Source organism: Varroa destructor, unplaced genomic scaffold (assembly GCF_002443255.2).
Source record: "Varroa destructor unplaced genomic scaffold, Vdes_3.0 BEIS01000005.1, whole genome shotgun sequence".
Classification (NCBI taxonomy): Eukaryota; Metazoa; Arthropoda; class Arachnida; order Mesostigmata; family Varroidae; genus Varroa; species Varroa destructor.
The window spans coordinates 28,365,141-28,383,708 of NW_019211458.1; the positions used below are offsets into that span (position 1 = coordinate 28,365,141).

General features: G+C 40.1%; 1 protein-coding gene across 1 annotated transcript; it reads right to left on the bottom strand.

Annotated features, from left to right (window-relative positions):
- Window positions 1-1,651: 1,651 nt before the first annotated feature.
- Window positions 1,652-3,104, bottom strand: TrpRS-m (Tryptophanyl-tRNA synthetase, mitochondrial). The gene has a single exon (XM_022807530.2). The coding sequence runs from the start codon at window positions 2,849-2,851 to the stop codon at window positions 1,835-1,837; it is 1,017 nt and encodes a 338-aa protein (XP_022663265.1). The 5' UTR covers window positions 2,852-3,104; the 3' UTR covers window positions 1,652-1,834.
- Between the last annotated feature and the right edge of the window lie 15,464 nt (window positions 3,105-18,568).

Here is an 18,568-nt window from a genome sequence, read left to right on the forward strand (position 1 = left end):
TTACATACGTTTATAATACTGCTTATTTAAGAAACGAGATTTTTTAATTGGCAAGGTTTCTGAGTCATAGTACTACACCGTACATTATGATAACATATTAATTAAAAAAAATTGTGGAACGTAGCCAATACAGTTTAATTCGTCGTGACACTATTTATCTAGATACTGAGCTTGTTGCATCGTTGTTTTTCTATTAATTTAAAAATATTTTAGACACCTTTTTTGATTACGTTTTTTTAATTATAACTTACAAATTGAACAAGCATTTCAGGTTATACAAGTGGAATATTCGTCGGCCTCTACCAATCTCATTTTCAAGCAATATGATTACTTAGGTTATTAACTAAAAGATTTCCAACCACGACTAACTAAGCGTCATTTCATTCCTACTGTCGTTAAAATCACATACAATCAGCGCATTTTTAATGGCTCAAGAATCTACTCTCGCCATAGTTTGGTCTGTTGTTGATTCTATATAAAAATAAACATTTTTTTCAAAGACTGTAACTCGTGTTTGATTGTTGTTTTCTTAGAGCTATCCACTATGATAATAATTCTGGGCCCAAGGACAGGGTTATAATTTGGACACGATTACTCATGATCAAAGTCAAGTATATTACTCAAATCAAGTCCTAATTGTATATATTAAACGATGCTCTTTATTCGGATAATTGAAGAGAACGTTAAGGATATGCCACAGAATTTGAGCAACAGATGTTGAACTGAATTAAATCGAATGTTTTAAGCTGCGTTCCTAAGACGTTCTCGCACGTGAGCGCCGAGTGTAGTTGTGATTCTGTGGCTAAAGGTGAGCGTTCAAATACACTAAAGTGTATAGATAAATAAAGCAAATGTGCTTACCGTCACGATCACGTCACACATCAAGTAAACAAACTAGGTTTACCAAAACCCTGAAATCAACGTACAAGACCTAAATTGGAGAACTAGATGACTATGACGTAAGAAATATTTTTTACTCGTGTTGATTACAAAACAAGCAAACACTAAATGCACGTATGGTACCTGGAACAGTGAACAATTCTTAATAAGACGCAGAGAACTCAGAGTTGTGGGACGAACACGAATGATCATACTGCCCAGAAGGGACATTGAAGTAGTGTTCCTTAGAGGAAAAACTGTGTGAGCGCTTCCAAATCCAATGGATAGGGACTTTCTTGATGTATTTCTTGAAGATAAGGCGACATCATAAAAGAGGGAGATCTTTCTTTCCTATATAGAGGAATAACCTCAGCGTTGAGTACCGCAGGTTAACCTAAACAGCTAGGTTACTGGATACTGAAAAATCCTAAGTAATTGATTTGATTTGGGCCATACGATGCGTACGTAGAGATACTGGGAAAATAAGAAGAAGTTTCAAAAATTCCCGTTAACGAACGTATCACTTTCTATATTTGTTTTTAGTTCAAGATACTTATGCATATATATGGTTAGAACTAATATGATTTTGTAATGTTTTTCTTAATGTTAAGAGTTACATTTATCCTAAGCCGTAAGTTCTTCTTGCGTACTTCCTTTTAGGCGTACCGTCAATACTAACGAGACCAATATCGCGACCATGTTTCACTAAAATACTTTATTAATACCGCTCACATGCAATATAACCTACATAACATTACAAAACAAACATATATTATACTTTTTCAATTGAAAATCAACCATGTGTTTATTCAAGTACCACATATATATATATATATATTTACAAATATTTATACATATCCCCATACATGACACACTCGATTCGAGCAGGTAAGTTTTAATAACCATTAAGTAAAATAGATAACCATTAAGAAACAAATGGTTTGTTTGTAAAATATCAGCTTGTACTTCTCATCATTCCCATTGCAATACGAGCTTCCTCTAAAGTACTTTGGGCTTCTGGGCGCAAAGCCTCAGAGTTAGTCTTAAGAAGTTGCCAAAGATATGATCGATTTTGTAGCAATTCGTTCATACGGGCTCGTATTGGAGTTAGACGTTCTATAACAGCTATGGCCACAGCTTCTTTATACTGGCCGGTGTCGATTCCCTTTGCTGAAGCAACGATTTCCGCCGTCGATTTGCCTGAACAGAGAGAATGAATTAAGACGAGGTTAGATACACCAGGTCGCGTTTCCGGCTCGAAGGTTATCTCCGACTGGCAGTCTGTCATTGATTTTTTTATTTTAGAACGAATGTTGTCGGGTGACTCGTTTAAGTCAATCTTTCCTTTCGGATCCGCGCTCTTCGACATTTTCTTATCAGGATACCGCAAATCTCGTAGACGAGAACTCTTGGTGTCGAGGATTGGTTTGCATTTAGGAAATATGTTTTTTCCAAAGCGTTTGTTGAACGTGTGGGCAATATCATTAATGAGATGTATGTGCGGCAGTTGATCTTGACCAACTGGTACATGGGTGCCTTTGTATAATAATACATCGGCCGATTGAAGTATTGGATAGAGATAGAGACCAAGGGGGGTTTCTCGCATTCCCTGTGATTTCTCTTTGAATTGTGGAAAATGGTACATTTTGTTCATTGTCGAAATGCAGTTGAACAGCCAGCAGAGCTGGCCGTGTTCGGGCACCATGCTTTGCAAGAATAATGTGTCGGATCGTACTCCACAAGCCAACAAAGAAGCCGTCGTAACTTCTATTTTTTCTTGTAAAGCTTTCGGATCGTAATGAGGTACTGTAACCGAATGCAGATCCACAACTGAATAAAGACACTTTGTTTCTACTTCTTCTTGTAATGCCGTCCATTGAGTGATAGCACCAAAATAGTTTCCTAAATGAGGAACTCCAGTGGGCTGGATACCAGAGAACACTTTACGGCTGAACCGCGCAATCGTTGCCATAATACTCACGGTAAAGCCACACACAAGCTGAAATGACGCCTAAACCGAGTGAAATACAAATTTGACCAAATGTATTTTTGTTTCACAGCATTATGACTTGATTAAATTTACAAACAGGTATTGACAGGCACGTACTATATGATGAAGTACTTAATTTCGTTAAAAAATTTCTAGTGCATCTAATTTTTATGGACACTTATAGTCAGTGCTCCTTATGAGAGACCGGGTAGTTTGATCAGCGGTGTTTCTAGGAAGATACCATGTGCTCTGTGCTTCGCATCCGTCGATTAAGACGAGCGGAAAGGGTCGAATCGAGCGTTTTGGCGGCAGACCTCTCTGCAGGCTCCCGTAATGGTGAAAATGGTAAAAATTTTAGGCACATGGCAGCCGATTTGGTTTAGAATCGCGCGTAGATACATTCCGTTTTGTGCTGAGAGGAGCCAACGATGCGAAGCTATACTTAACGCTAGTAGCAGACGTGACACTCGAAACATTTATTTAGATTTATCTACGGCAGGATGAATGCGAAAGAAAATAATACAATTATGCTATGGACAGAAGAGTAGCGTGTCTAGATAAAATAGGGCAAAAACATTGCTTTTTTCTATCCCTTTTGTTAAAATTTATAATAAATTTCTGTTTTGGGTAAACATTGCGTCTCTTCTCTCAAATGTAGACGTATAATTAGCACATACATTGTTTTGGAGGACATCTGCCGATAACAGTCTGCCGCCGAGTAGCTGAGTGCATCAGTAAGCCATTAGCCATAATAATTAGTATCTATACTACGTACGTGTGTGCGACCCTACTTTTCGTCATGGTTAGATGTGTGCGTTTTATAATCAATACCTGTCACTGACAGGAAATCTCTGCCCTTGTTCTTGAATCTATTATAATTTTTTATAAAAAATGTATTCTTTCACAATGGTAGTTTATCGCATTTTTGTATCCGTATTTAATTTGGCTATTTGCGATTCGTCAACGCGGCGAACCTTTTGTGTGTTCCCGAGCTATCAAGACGTTAGGTTGATGTTTACAAACTTTCTAGCGGTTGTACCCGAACCAATATTAAATATAGCGTGCAATCCTCGATCAATACAGAGTCGCGGTCCAATGCGACCTCCGTAGCTATGACCAACGATCGCCATCCGCGTGGACAGTACCAGCTCCAATGTTGTCGCTTAAAATGCAAATACAATAGTTAGTAAATAAAGAGAAATTATTCGTCGATTGAGAACCTACCGATGATAGCAGATTGTCTTGTTTTCGATTTAAATTTTCCTGTGATAGCAAAAGAGGAAGGTCTGGACTCTTCGTTTTCGAAACAGTGTGTTGGTGGCATAGTTGCCTATTAGGCTTTCGGACAAGCGAAACAGCCGATCTGCACTGGGAACCAGCGTTTGAAGCAAAGCCTAACGGCAGTGCTGGGGTTAAAATATAGAATAACTATTAAAATCTGATTCCATTGAGTTCAAGTCCTGTCAAGAACGAACATTTGCAGCTAAAATTTGAAGGCTATCAAACGGTTTTGCTTTTATGGAATAACAAGAGTTCTCTAATGAATTACCTGAATACTCATTTTAATGGGTGTTTTACATAGATACTTTTGCTTTTCTTTAAACTGTCTACATTTAAATTTTTTCCTTGTACTTTAGAACTGCAATAGAGCGCATTGATGTATCCTATCAGCAGGACAGATGTACATCTGTCCTGTTATCAGCACATATAGATGTTGACAGGTCAATATAAGTCCAGCAATAACTCATTTGAGTGTTATTAAGGATGGTTCCCCTGCTTTTTGATCATAAAACCTTTAGCGATGGAGTTCGTTCAAAAGTAACGCTTTGACAGTCGTAACTGATAGCATACACAGAACTATGGTAATCGCTATAATACCTTGAATAGAACATCCAAACGAGCAGGTTTTCGACTTCGAATAATTGAACCTAGTTCTAGGTAGATTCAATTCTGAAAACTTTTTGAACCTCCAGCTTCAAAATACTTACAAACGGACAGGAAAATGGCAATATAGTTGCTGACTACTATTCGCACCGAATTTCCGCAAAACTAGCGGTTAAGCAGTGCTTCTGCCTATAGTGTCTCGTCGAATAGAAGCTGAGGTGCATTGGTTCTTCGCTGGCATTGTCTTCAATCATTGGAAAAAATCTTTGCGGTCTAGAAACGTCCTGCTGTCAAGTAATGAAAAATTATTTGAGACTGAGGCTATCTCCTCAGTTTCGACTTACTACTTACATACTGCTTGCTAATATGTATATATATTGAGGTGTAGCAAGTGGAGTAAAGGCAAATCTGAAAATGGTGGAAAGCTTACGGACTACTGTCAGCATACGAACAGTATGATAAGAAAAAGCCACGCTAGGCTTAGTTAACTTATCAGACATTTAGTATGTATGCTGATTTACCAACCTGTGAACACAAATCTAAATGACTTACTGTTACTTTTTTTCTATGGTGATTAAACACTTCTAACGTTTAGAAATCTTGTGGCTCATTTTATGATTAATAAACTTTTTCTCTACACAGCCAACGACTCTCAATGAATGTTACAATATCTCACTTTAGCAAGAGACATTTGAAAATAGGAACTTCGTCGCCCGATTCTGAAGCGGCAAAGCACCACAGACTTGAATAGTACAGGAAAGCTTCATAGTGTATTTAAACATAAGGTAGCTGTTTAAAGTCGACCGTGGGTTAGTGTCGTCGTGTCAGTCTTCTGATAGCTATGTGTGAAAAACATTTGCTTTTTTATGCTATCTCTGGAATCTGTTCATCACCAGGTCACATGAGATACAGTCCTTGAGTAGGATTCGAAGTGCTTATTTATCACTGACGTTTTTCTGTCTAGAACGCCGACGACGCACGTTCTGCTGCAGGTGTACTTGATTGCAAACGATGCAGTCTACTTTAAGGCCGATTCATGCGGCTGGCCAAGTTTTCATTTAAGCGTTCGTGTCTCATTCGGTTCATTCAGCCTCTCTATGTTTTTACGTCCGGTAGGCATCGCCGTTGGCATTCTATCCATGGATGCAGCCAGTAAAGTTTCAACAAACTATATTCACACATTGAATCTATCAGTTCGCTATTATGTACCTCAGTAACTTTATGTCTAGATATGCGTGTTCCCTCATGTACACTGTACGTACACAGATACACTAATATGCAATATACTCGGTTCGAGGAATAGAACGTGCGAAGTCACTTTTACAGATAGATTAAAACCGACTGAGACGACACAATAAATATAGTTATAGGCGCCTCCCCTCTATAGTTCAAAGTAACGAAGTAGAAACCATATCAGGCCGATGAAAGAAACGATAGACGGTGATGATACAGGTTTCTACTGCGAGTAAGGGAAATTTTCGACAGATCGTTCGCGTTAACTTAATATATTCAATATTTTGTAACTTACAAATAGACCATATTTTATCATTCCATACCTAAGATCACAACTGCAAGAAATAAACATTGTGAGGCTCAAGGTCCGTCGAACCCTCACTCTGTTGTGCCGACAAACAAGGCAGGCTCGCTTCTTTGTGCAGCTTCAATAGGAGCCATTTGCTCTTAAAGGTGGCATAACCATTATGACGATCTCCAAAGATACCCCCGATGCCCTTGACAAAATCCCACACAAATGTCTGTCCCTCTAAAAATACAGGATGATCCGACTCCATATATCAGTGTGTTTGCATTTCTAGTCAAGGTCTTGGCACTATCCGTTACTAACCACCCGCCGCTCCGTAATTATGATGCGGCCGTTCTACGTAACATTCACGAGCGAAGTATTTCCCGTGAGAATAGACGACGTTTGTAGCAAGGTCGTGAGGCCTGTTATCAGAAGAGCTAAGCGTTGTGAGTTTAAAGGCAGTGTACATTCCATTGTTCCTGAATGCTCTTTTCATGGTTGTTTCGCTTGTATCCAGTGAGTAATACTCCTTGTGGAGTTACAACTGTAATAACTTCTGAGCCTTAGCCAGGATTGCGGCGTATCGTAAAACAAGGGTACCCGACGCCTTTACTCGGGTGACCTTACTGGCGCTGTTCGTTTCAAATTTCCTAGAAATATTCTCGAATCTATTAAACATAACGAAGGCTTCAGCTCAACTTAGAGATACGTTCCGTCGCTTTTTCCAAGGAACTTAAGTGTATAATAAATAAAACTTAGTTTAAAAAAAAAGTTAAGTTCATTCTCTGGCACGAATATTTCCTGATTTAAGCTCCTCCCCAACTATGCACAGACCTTACGTATGAGAAAGTAGTACAACTGACTACACGAATATAGGAAAAATAAGTCAGCGAAATGCTGGAATGAAGGATATTAATGCGTATCCAGACCAAGCTAAGAGCACCACGATGTCATGCTTTGCTCATCAAGCATAATAATAATAATGAACGTACAAAGGGTTTATCAAGTTATATATTTTTGTAAGCGAAACGTTAACGGAAGCTTCTGTCATCGCTAAATAAGGTGCAGGTAATCTATTTCTTCCTAATTTTCCATAGGCGGAGGTCAAACATCGCTAAAAGGCTGACGCGTCATAAACCCATAATACGCAAGTTATACCAAGGCCAAGCTCTAAAAAGTAAACCGTTACAACGAGAATGCTATCTATAAAACAAGCAATAGGATAATTGTTCACTTGACTTCTGATTTCGAAAACGTCCAACTCTGGGCGTTGCTGTTTGAAGTACAGGCGCTACCGTACCAAGATCATCGGCATCATCAAGTGATAATCTCTAGAGCGAGCATCTGTGACGATGATGCGCTCATTGTCTGCGGAAATCGTGACGTCGACTTGTGGAGCCTACGAAAAACAATCCGGAAACAAATTTCCGAAAGTCGATAGCTGGGTAGTCATCAGTTGTATATGATCCTTATCGTCTTTACGAAGAAAAACAATATTCATCTAACCGAGAAGCTGAACCATTCTGAACGAAATGAAAGAATCAAAAGTACGTCAGGCATTTGGAAAGATGGATGCGCTCTTACAAATTGGTACCGAAACGGAAAGTGAAACGTAGTTACATATTTGCATTTTTCGATTACTGCAGCTCCGTAGATTGTCTTAGTACTAGCGGACACAAAACTAGTAAATATTCATAAGAGCCTTATCATGTTTACTATCTTATGTGCCTTTTGCGCAGGCTCAAACAAAATTGATGAGGCATAACTCTTAAGCGAATTTAAATTCGTGCAATAAAGGTCTATCAAAACTAAATTGCACGATCAGCAGTCTCTACCGTAACATCAGCTTTCGTCCAAATAGTATACGTACAAGGTTAGAGCCATTTCAGATTATTCTTATTTCGCAAGTGTACTTAGTCATAATTTCAACTCGTTAGACCGCACGCAAAAAATTGCGCGACTTGCGCGCCCCCATCTGGTATTGCTGAAAAAGGCGCGTAAAGCGCAAAAAAAGCTGCAGATTATCCTAAAAACTTGTATAGCGCTTTTAGCATACGTCTAATATTTGCTCCGGGTTAGAGCAGGCTACCATTACGACACAAGTAATCTCATTCATCACAACGTATTCCTCGCTGAATTTTATGCGGTGTCAGCCTTTACAGCTTTTGCAAAAACCGTCACCAAAGTTTACAGTACAAAGATATGCTAAGTTAATGGGCGTCATCCGCTCAAGTAATCCGCTAATACAGAATGGCTTGTTAGACCGTACGTTCCGCGGACCGTTAGCCGTATAGCTAAACACCACTTTAAAGGCCAGAAGCAAGACAGACGAAATCAATAGGCGAAAACATGTCGCTGCTCGTTCCGGACAACTCGAAAGATACGAGTTTTACGTCCGGTATCACCGTTCAGGATTCTACTGGACGGCTATGCCCGGGTTTAAAGCTACAACACAGCGTCCATGTCCCGATGATTAGAAGACAAATACGTTATCCACTAATCTATTATGAGAATCGCCAAACATCCTGCCGAACTGGTAAACCATCATTGGACTCCACGAAGGAGACGCTGGTTTAGTATCGAAATATAACTGAGTTATAACGGTCCGTGTATACAAACGTAGGGGAGTGAATCTGCACTGATAAATGAATTCAACGAATTAGTATAAGTAAACAATGTGGTTGTCTGAGCTGATCGATACCTAGGTACAGGATCAAATTAGATTTAAGAAAAAAAACAGAGGTCTACACGGTTTATTGGTTACTGCACTTGCTAAAAGCAATTGATTGTTCTCCATCCGAAAGTAAATTGTTATTATTCCTAATTAACTCACTATGTATAACCACATCTACTATACACCAATGTCATTTTTTCCTTCTGAGTGCTTGAATCGGGTCGTCAAGGTCTCAGACATTCAACTTATAAGATTATGTAGACTAGGCCATTTTAGATGCAGTTAAGGGTAACAGGATTGATTCGTACTATGAATCTAGGATATGTTAGTTGACATTAGCCAGGGCCAGAGTAGCGACCTAAAGCCAACAATGGCCCGCGTGGCACGTGTAACAGTTAATTAGTAAGGTGTTAGTTATGCAGCGTAAGGCGGAAATGGTTCGCTCTTCGTTGTGGCGCAGGATTGAATGCACTACGAAACCAATCCTTGACTAGCTGAAATGTCTCCTTTACATGAAGTTCGTGGCAGCGGAAGCCAGCTGATGCCATCAGCGTCACTATTCGATTAGAGACGCTATGACGAGACAAACTTCACGAACTAATAACCACGCAGCAAGCGATTACCCTTTAATACTACTAGATTCGAAATCCGTTTAATATTCCTCAGCTAATTGATTTGTCAATATGCATGGATGTCAATGTTAGTTTAACACCGATATTTAAAATTATATCCTTTTTTAGAATTAGAAAAAATTCAATGTCGAGGTCACGAGCATTGAATATTTCTAGGAGTATCGATCCGACATTTCGGTTGACCGCTAAGCTTGCGGTTTTAACCGAGATAGAGAAAAAAAAAACACTGTTTGTATCCGTTAATTTTTCTTCTTTCTACATCAAGTGCAAGAAGTAAGAGGACTGGTTTTATAGAAGGCTGTCGTCGCAATAGGAATTATATTATGTGTCTCATCCATAGGGGTAGTCTCATGGCATTTTTCCTTCATATTTTCGGTAATCGTCACTTAGCAGTGAAGCTTCATTGTGAAAGCGTCGATGAAAGTCACTGCTCGACAACTTAATAGTTTCCACTAGCGAATGCGTGTTAACAGTAAGCTGTAAGGGTATGATAGCTTGCTGTGGGGCAAGACCGGATGCTTTCGAGAGGTCAATTTCTTTGGCAATTTTAGTCGGGAAGAGGTTATCAAGTAAATTGTTGGCTTCAGCTTAGGTGGATGTGGGAATCAAAAACTTAACCAAAACGTTAATTCCCGCTTAAATCATAAAGCAAGAACGTCACAGAATTAGATGCAAGGTCTTTGTAGAATGTCTTTGTTTCCGTTCTAGTAGAGACATTCTACATTTATCGACAGTAATTAATGTCGTATACTATTATGGATCGTACTTAAAAGGAGCAAAAATAAAATATGCTAGAATGTATAGCGGAAAAAAACAAAGTTCTAGGTTCTAGAATACAGCACGGTATATGGGATCAGAGCCAAAGTTCAACGTTGTTAATATATTGCAAGTAACTAAGATTTCATTATAAGCGACCGCTTGCGCAAACTTCGGATAAACAATTGCACACAACGATTTGCAAGAATTAGACAAAAATTCACTCATACTGCTTTTTAAAACATCATTAAAAGCACTTTCTCCCCAGTTCTCATGTAAAATCTGTTCTACTCCTCGTGACCCTGATCAGGGAAACGGGCAAGCCAAAGCTGCTATTGTAGTCCCCGCCATCGACCCATAGAGCTGTTGGTGTGATTGGTCAATGCAGCACTATCAAAATGGATAGATTATTCCATTATTGCGCACCTGCTCCTCATTTCAGCTTCTTTTTGTGTGCTCAACCTGCTGAAAAGGAAGGTCCGAAGAAGCTGAAAAAGGGCATCTAATCATTTAAGACGCAATCTTAGGGGAAAGAGGGGGGTGGGGTGTACTTTCTACTCCAACAATCTTACGTACATTTTGAATGTGGCGCGCTTACTATCCGTCCGCAGCCTTAGTAAACTACAATCAGCGCCATAAGCAATCTTAATATAAAACCATTGAAATATCAAACATTACCAACCGAGTAGTCTGCTACACTATACAGCGCAGCTGATTTGTGCGAAATAGGATATTCGAAGGGACCACCCTCTGAAAATTTCGTTGTGCTTGGCGGCTAAAGCCTGTTCGCTTGTCAATAATTTTACGATTTTTTTCCAATTCAATGTCAACACATACATTAACGGTATGAGTACATGTGTGACGCTTATGCACGCTTCAACATGAAAACACATCCGGGTAATCCAGAGTAGAGGATACAAATGTATATCCTATTTTTACATTTTTGTTGTAAACAGCTAGTGGTATTTGTGAAAGCAAGTTGTCATTTTAAACAATGCTTTCCGTTACGTGCTGGGAACCAGCCGGCTGGTTAAAAGTTTCAACACGACACCGGATGTAATATTCAAAACTTTAGATAATACTCGTATATACATCTTTCATCCAAACTTAATTCAGAAAGCACTGACGAAGACTTATGTGATGTAAGTCGCGTGATGTCTCCTGAGGTTCGATCTCAATGGATACAACTAGTGCCAGTCAGGATAAGAGTAGTGTTGCAGCAAAAATCGACGCTAGATTAGGAACACGAAAGTGTCACTTTACTGAGCTATCCCTTTTACTTAGACTGTAAATTAATTATATTCACTTGCATCGATTGATACCAAAGATAACTTACGATAAATTCGTATGATAGTATTCTAGTCATGAACCCCGGCACACTCATAGTTTAGGTGGACGTAGTGAAACCAAGGGTACTAGCTTCCCCTGTCGTTTGATTCAGCCTGCGAAGTGTCCTATTGTATTACGGTCATCGCATCCGTATCACATCGCTAAACCGCATTTCCTCTCGCATGCACTCGTCTAGATGCAGTTAGCCAACAAGACGTTTGGCAAATTAATAACAATGATTCATGATGTTCAGCCGACTAAGCGGAAAGCCTTGCGAGCTCACGGTGGCGGCAAGCCACCCACGAACCACAAGGGCCACTGTCGACTAGCAAAAAGTGTCCAGTGGGCGAGTGTGCTTAGTCAGTAGCGACACCCAGGCCCAGTCTGACAGACGTAAAACGGTATTTCGGTTAATTTACGGCCAATAATATTGAAAATCGCTCGCTGTATGACTATATCCTATTTTTACAAGAAGGCTATCTTTGAAAAACTTTCCGATTTTGAGATGTTTGGCTCCTTTCTGAATTTCTGTATCTTTGTGCTATATTTTTAGCTGTTTCATAAGGGTCGAGTAAATTTTTTCGTGGAATTTCTGATTTTTATTTTATTTTTGTGGTGGCTTTTTAGTACTCTTTTGGAAACCCGAAAAATTCGAAATTCTGTTTGTAGATTTGGTGAACTGTTTCCGTTACAGAGGTTCGCCGCAGTGCCGTAGACAATTTTCAATAAATATTGCCTTTCTCCTTTTCTCCGATTTTTGATCGTGCTCAAAACAAGATCTCCTCCTAAAGCCTGTAAAGTCGACTCGGCTGAATTTTTTGTCCTATGGAATACGGGAGATTATAATACGGTAAGGACGGCCTCACAAGAACTCGGCAAAAGTGTTTTTGCTAAGGGCTTACATATATGTACGTGATTGCTGGCGTGGCAGAGAGAGATTTCTGCATTCTGCTTTCCGCATAAAAGCGATTTTAAAGACTAAATGAATTATGTTTTACAACACTGATATATGGAGTTCCACTGAAACTTTTGAGCCATAGCCACGGCCTTTAATCAAAGCTTTTATTCGGGTGGAGAAGAATTTAGCTCTATGAGATTAAAGCTGTGCTGATCCTACGCAGCGAAGTCTGAACGTAAGCCGTTCAAAAGAGAGGCAGACGTTTCAAAATGGTCTATATATGGGTCGCATTCTTTGTTCGCCTGTTGCTAGATTCTCGCACTTGAAGGGAGCTTAGTTATCTTCAAAAGGTCACAACTCGAAAAGCTAAGAGCTGGAAAAAGGAAACGCCTGTTCGACCAGTCTAGTATTTTCAACTACTCTGTCCAGCGAGCCATCAGTAACGTTCTATATTTTAAAAGTTTTCCAAATTATATCAAAGCAAAATCCATGTGTGTTGATTCTGACTCGAGTTCTCGTTTGTTGAATACCTTTTCTTGCGTTAGCACTGGAGTTCGGCGTTAGTTCTTATGGTCTTTTCTTGCAGGAATACGTCAAATCATAAATTCCTGAATTTAGCTAGTGGTTGATTTTCTAGAGCGTCTTCCAATGAGTTCAATCCGTTGCAATTAAATCCCTGTCTAATGCCGTTTTCATGTCTTGTTTAGTCTACTTGGCTACAACTGCTTCCACTTAGAAAGAAGAAGAAGGACTGCTTCCACCTTGTCCTCTTTTCCACAAAGTCCCCTTTTAATCCTCTTAAGAACGCTAATAGTCGACCTTCTACAAAACACCCACTGTACTATCGTAGAATCAGTGATTTGAATTTGATGGCGATGCTGCAGCCCCTCTCAGAGCCTAAGTTTGCCCAGCGTATGTGGTGGAAGGCGGCAGTTGAAGGACGGTCTAATACATGGGAGGGGCGGCCCGCTCACTCTACTCCGTATAACACAGCGGTGAACTAATTTTAAAATAGAAAAGGTTGTCTCTCGCGTCTTAGACACCTGCCTTTACCACAACCATTACCAGGAACAGCAGTTAGGTATATTCAGACGTAGCAGCTGTCCTGTAGCGTCCTTTGCGGGGTCGTGTGGCATTGGGCGATGCGCGATGTTTGAGTGTATTCTAGTTCTTGGTCGTGTCCCACATGAATTTTAATCTGGATGCTTAGCTGTATGTCACAGCTGCTATCAGGGGATGTTCTAATCGTTCTTCTGGTTGGTATCTGCTCCTTTCGTCGGCCTCTTCGCGTCAGGAATGAAAGGCGAATTGAGGGAGATTGAGGGCTTAACCCGGTTGGGTACGAGGTAGAGCTGGCCGGATAAGGTGGAAGGGGAAAAACTGGTCTGTAAAACGAGCATTAAAAAGTGGCAAACGGAGTCCGAAATTTTCGATCTGTTCTCAGCTATCTTCAATGGGATGTGACAACCAGCACACCAAGCACAACAGTAAGAGCAGGCAGCGGCTATAGCAGGGGATAATAAAAGATAAAGAAAAAGTAAGTCGCTGCTACTGCTGCTGCTACTGGATCAACGTTGCAACTCCCTGGCTCCTTCTTAGAAAAAAAGCAAGCGGCTGCTAAGGAGGTAACAAGATTGGCAAACACCCCACAGCAGAAGTAGACGTCAGTGTCTTGGTGGACAAGCAGGCTACTTGAATAATAACCAGCTGTAAGCTCGCAGACAGAACAAACAAAATAAGCGGAAATGTGGATGATGCACGGTGCGCCGGTAGCACAGGCTGTCGCTAATCAAAACTTTGGAAAATCAGAGAGAGACAGAGCTTACATGGTACAGCACTCGTACCGTTTATAACTAGGCACTCGATTTTTATTTGTGTAAGTCACTTAAAATCTCCTTGTTTACAGCTTTGGCCACAACAGCCTCCGTTTTGGACGAACTAGTTTTGCAAGTGTTTAGACAAAAATGTTATTCGCACGAAGTCAAGTTCTGCTGAATAATATAGGGGAGTTAACTTGCATTTATTCTGCAATTATCTAGTTATGGTCATTATGTTTAACCCATTGCATTCTTCTGGTTTGCTTCCATCTAAATTCAACTTTTCTGTATTGAATAGTTGATGCTATTTCGTTACGCCAATGTGCTGATAGCTCGGTTCGTTATTTCTGTTATGGCATCGTTTACTCGCAGTTGTTTCATCTGGTGCCCAGTAGAGAACAAAGTGTGTCTATTCTCGAGTTTGAATCTAGATTATAACATGTTCCTAAGATTAGCAGGCAAGTACGTTACCCACTAAGTTACCACGAAAGTGCGGCTTTTAGACCTAAAGCTTTTTTAGAGACTGGAGACATGGGGTGCGCAAATACGGCCACATAACGTCCATATGAAATGTACAGTCATCCAAATGCAATTACTCGCGATAGGGCTATATAGTTATAAAATAGATAACTTGAGATCTATATCATCAGGCGGGACCATACAAAAATGTATGATTCATTTGCATCAAAGACTTCCATAAATTTTCGATGACTGCTAAAATTGGAGCGAAGAACATCGCTGCGGAACTAGATTGCGGTGTGTGATACGTTGTCATAAACTTTTGAAAGCTACTTCAACGACTAGTTTCAGACCAGTGATTTTTCATGCGTACAATTGATGCAATCTCTAGTAAGATCCTTTTCGTGATGAATATGTAGCAGTCTGATTGAGTGCCTCACGGCGATGCTGGACGAAAAACTCAGAGGCTTAAATTGCATCACTTATCGCTGCCTTGGGTGGGACAAAAACAAATGGCTTGATCATTAGATCAACACGGAAAACAGCAAAGTTGTTCTAGGTTTACCTTAATCGCGTTACAGTCGTTGCTTTGCATCAAACCCGAAGAACGAACCCTTAATACAGCTCGTAAGCTAAGTAAAAACTTTCAGTATAGTGCGGCCTTGTTGATTAAAAACAAGAAAAGCTGGCGGTAAATCATTTATTTGATGACTAAGTTGTACAGTTGATATGATGACAGAAGCTTGGTCTATTAGGTATGATTATACCCAAGCAGATAAAAAAGTATTGCTCTGACTGTGTTGTTTTAACAGAATCCATATAATATTATAACCGAGTTCAGACCGTGTATATTCTGAAGCCCTGCGAGTAGTGGGTATTATTATAATGTAAACACTTCTGTTGTTATTCCACAACTTTGATTGTCATTGGCAGATTATCTGAAAGCAGTTGTTCTTTCCACACTGCCTTGCTGCCACGGGCTCTGGCAGTTCCTGTTCACGTGAAAGCCCAACTGGAATTCGAATCTCCCGGCCCCACAATATGAGAGGTCCACACGGTAAACGCTCAAGTCCTTTCTTTGGAGTGGAGTTTTCGTCGAGACTCTCTTTGTAGGCAGAGATTATCATCCGTACGTAGCCTAGCTTAGTTATTCAGGAATAGATCATAGGACGATGACCTCTTTTTCTAGTGTAGCTTCGAGTCTGTGCTCCTAGTCCTTAGAGCTTCTTTTTTACGAACCTTCGTGGCGGAGTAGTTTTTTCCCTCTTTCCGCGTCAAGCAATAGTCAGACAATTTCTGCGGGAAACTAAGCAGTAGGTAAAAGAACATCGCCAGCTGTTTTTGCTGCTCCTATTACCTTTGCCGCCTTCATCGCTACTGCAAAGGAGATTTCCGGCCCTGCGCTTTGCAGTATCCTTCTTTGGTATCGCACCGGAAAATTTCAGCTCAAAAATGTAGTAGCCCACCCACAGCTTTTGCCAGCCTCGACACTGGCGACCAAAACAGTGGGTGGGCTTCTCAGCGGTTTCAGCCAAGCGGCCTATAAGAACCAGAAACTTCTTTGTAGAAATCAACGAGAAGTGTATGCGCAAAACTGAGCGCTGTAGGGAAGAATACATTCGTTATAGACACAGAAAGAGTGTAAGAAAAAGTTACTGATCCGTTGAAGTGAGAAAAAAGCTGGGAACCATGGGCATACGGTGGGAACGCAACGAGATTGATGGCAGAAAAAGGCCAATGGAAGTAACGGAATAGAAAGGTCGCACTGCTCAAGTCTTATGTTTGGGCCTGTCATCGTTCAGTGTGCAGTTCAGTGGTGCGCCTAGCATGGAGAGTGATTGTGACGTTGGAGCAGCGCAGAGATGGATTCATCGACGTCAATTCTCTTTACCAATACCAGCAGCACCGTGAAGCTGCGGAGGCCTAACAGAGGAAGGATGGCAGAACAACTGTCCTATTTCGCATCATTCTCTCGATTCATCTATGTATTCATGTTTCAAAATATGAAACATACAGTACGACGCCTGAGCGCACGGAAATACCGGGACAATAGTTTCCGACTGTTCAATTTTGAACATTTCGCCAGCCGGCGCTGTCGTTAATGTAGTTGAAACACCTAAGGGGCCAGGTCCTCGAGAAAGAAAAGATTCTAGCGGCTCGACAGGGCTTATGCACGCATCACAGAGGCGAACGACGTGTACAGGGTTAGAACACGTTAGGTGGTTCTGCTGCTGGCGTGAGTATCTGCGCAAAGATGAGAAGTTATTGTCGGAGGGCTGAAATATAAGGAACAACAATTTACGGTTGAAGGCTGCGTTGGAAAGGTATTTAAAGCCTAAGAATTGTGTAGTAATTTATTATGTTTCTGCATTTGTTCCATGTAGCATACATGAATTAGGAATTTCATAAGTTGTTGTTTCAACACTTTACGCTAAATTGAAAATTCGTAGAATGTATAGATGAAAAACCAATCAAAGATGTGCAACACTGTGTGAGACCCAATAATTGATGAACTGTTAGTTAATTAACTATTGCATGAATAGCTTTATAAAGCATAGAATCTGAAGTTAGTGAACTTGCTTAACTTATCGGAATAATATTAGTGCACACTTTGGATGCATTCACATTACTTTTATGTAAGTTTTCGCGAAAATTGATTAACTCATATGAATTAATCAATTTCCGTCTAAAACAGAAGAACAGAACATTAGATCAGAAATGACACTTGGTCAATTCGGTACTTTTTATTTCAATATCTTAAATTTCTTTGAGACTAGATATCGCCATAAACTGCTATGAATCACAGGTATAAGTTTTTTTATGACCTTTTCTGTATCTGACTAAATTTCCCACTAAAGACAATACGCAACATATTGTTGACGGGAACTTCTATTCCGTTTCTGTTTTTTCTTGTGTAGAGCATTACTGATCTGACTTGCGAAATTCTTTGACGATTCGCAGAACTTACCTCAACTCCAATAAATCAAGTTGCACAACGAGAGTACTATTTTTTTCTAATGTCAGTTAATTTTTTGAATATGAGTTGTACACCAGCATTGATAACAGACCAAAAAATAGCTGCTACGATGATAGATACGTAGCAATAACTTCCGATAGATAGCTGTAAAGGTATTGGTGTAACCGTGCAGCTTACTCGGTAAGTTCTTAGTGAGTCCTTTGTTGTCCATTCAAAGGCAACGTGTTTGAGATGAGAAAAAGGACTTTTGCGAAATGACGATAGCATCGTCAGCATGCATAACAAAGGAAGCGATAGCTGGGCTCTGCCTATAATAAGAGCTGAAACTGAGATAGCACTTCAAAAAGAACACAGATTCTGGTCAGCGATAATCTGTTCGAACGAAATATCTTAACAAACCAAAAGTATCCTTTATTCAAATTGTGCGGTACAACATATAGCTGGAGCTGTTATGTGGTAAAATTTAACGAAATTTAAAAAAAAATAGATATTATATTGACAGAAAATCTCTGCGTTGGGAGGCCTAACACAGCAGTTAAGCTAATCCAAAACCTCTCGGATATAACACTGACTTTTCCCTAAATGTAGGACGATAATCCCTTAAAAATTGCGCTCAATTGGCCTATAATCGACTGCCGCTTAGAATATAGCGGCATATTCGTTAAGAATGCGACATTGAATAAATATATGAATTTTTCGGGAAACAGTTAGCGACGCCAGCGACTACAGAGCGGGAAACGAACTTCCATTT

What these genes read in the sequence shown, in the direction of transcription:
- TrpRS-m (XM_022807530.2), bottom strand. Translation starts at nt 2,851, where the DNA reads ATGGCAACGATTGCGCGGTTCAGCCGTAAAGTGTTCTCTGGTATCCAG.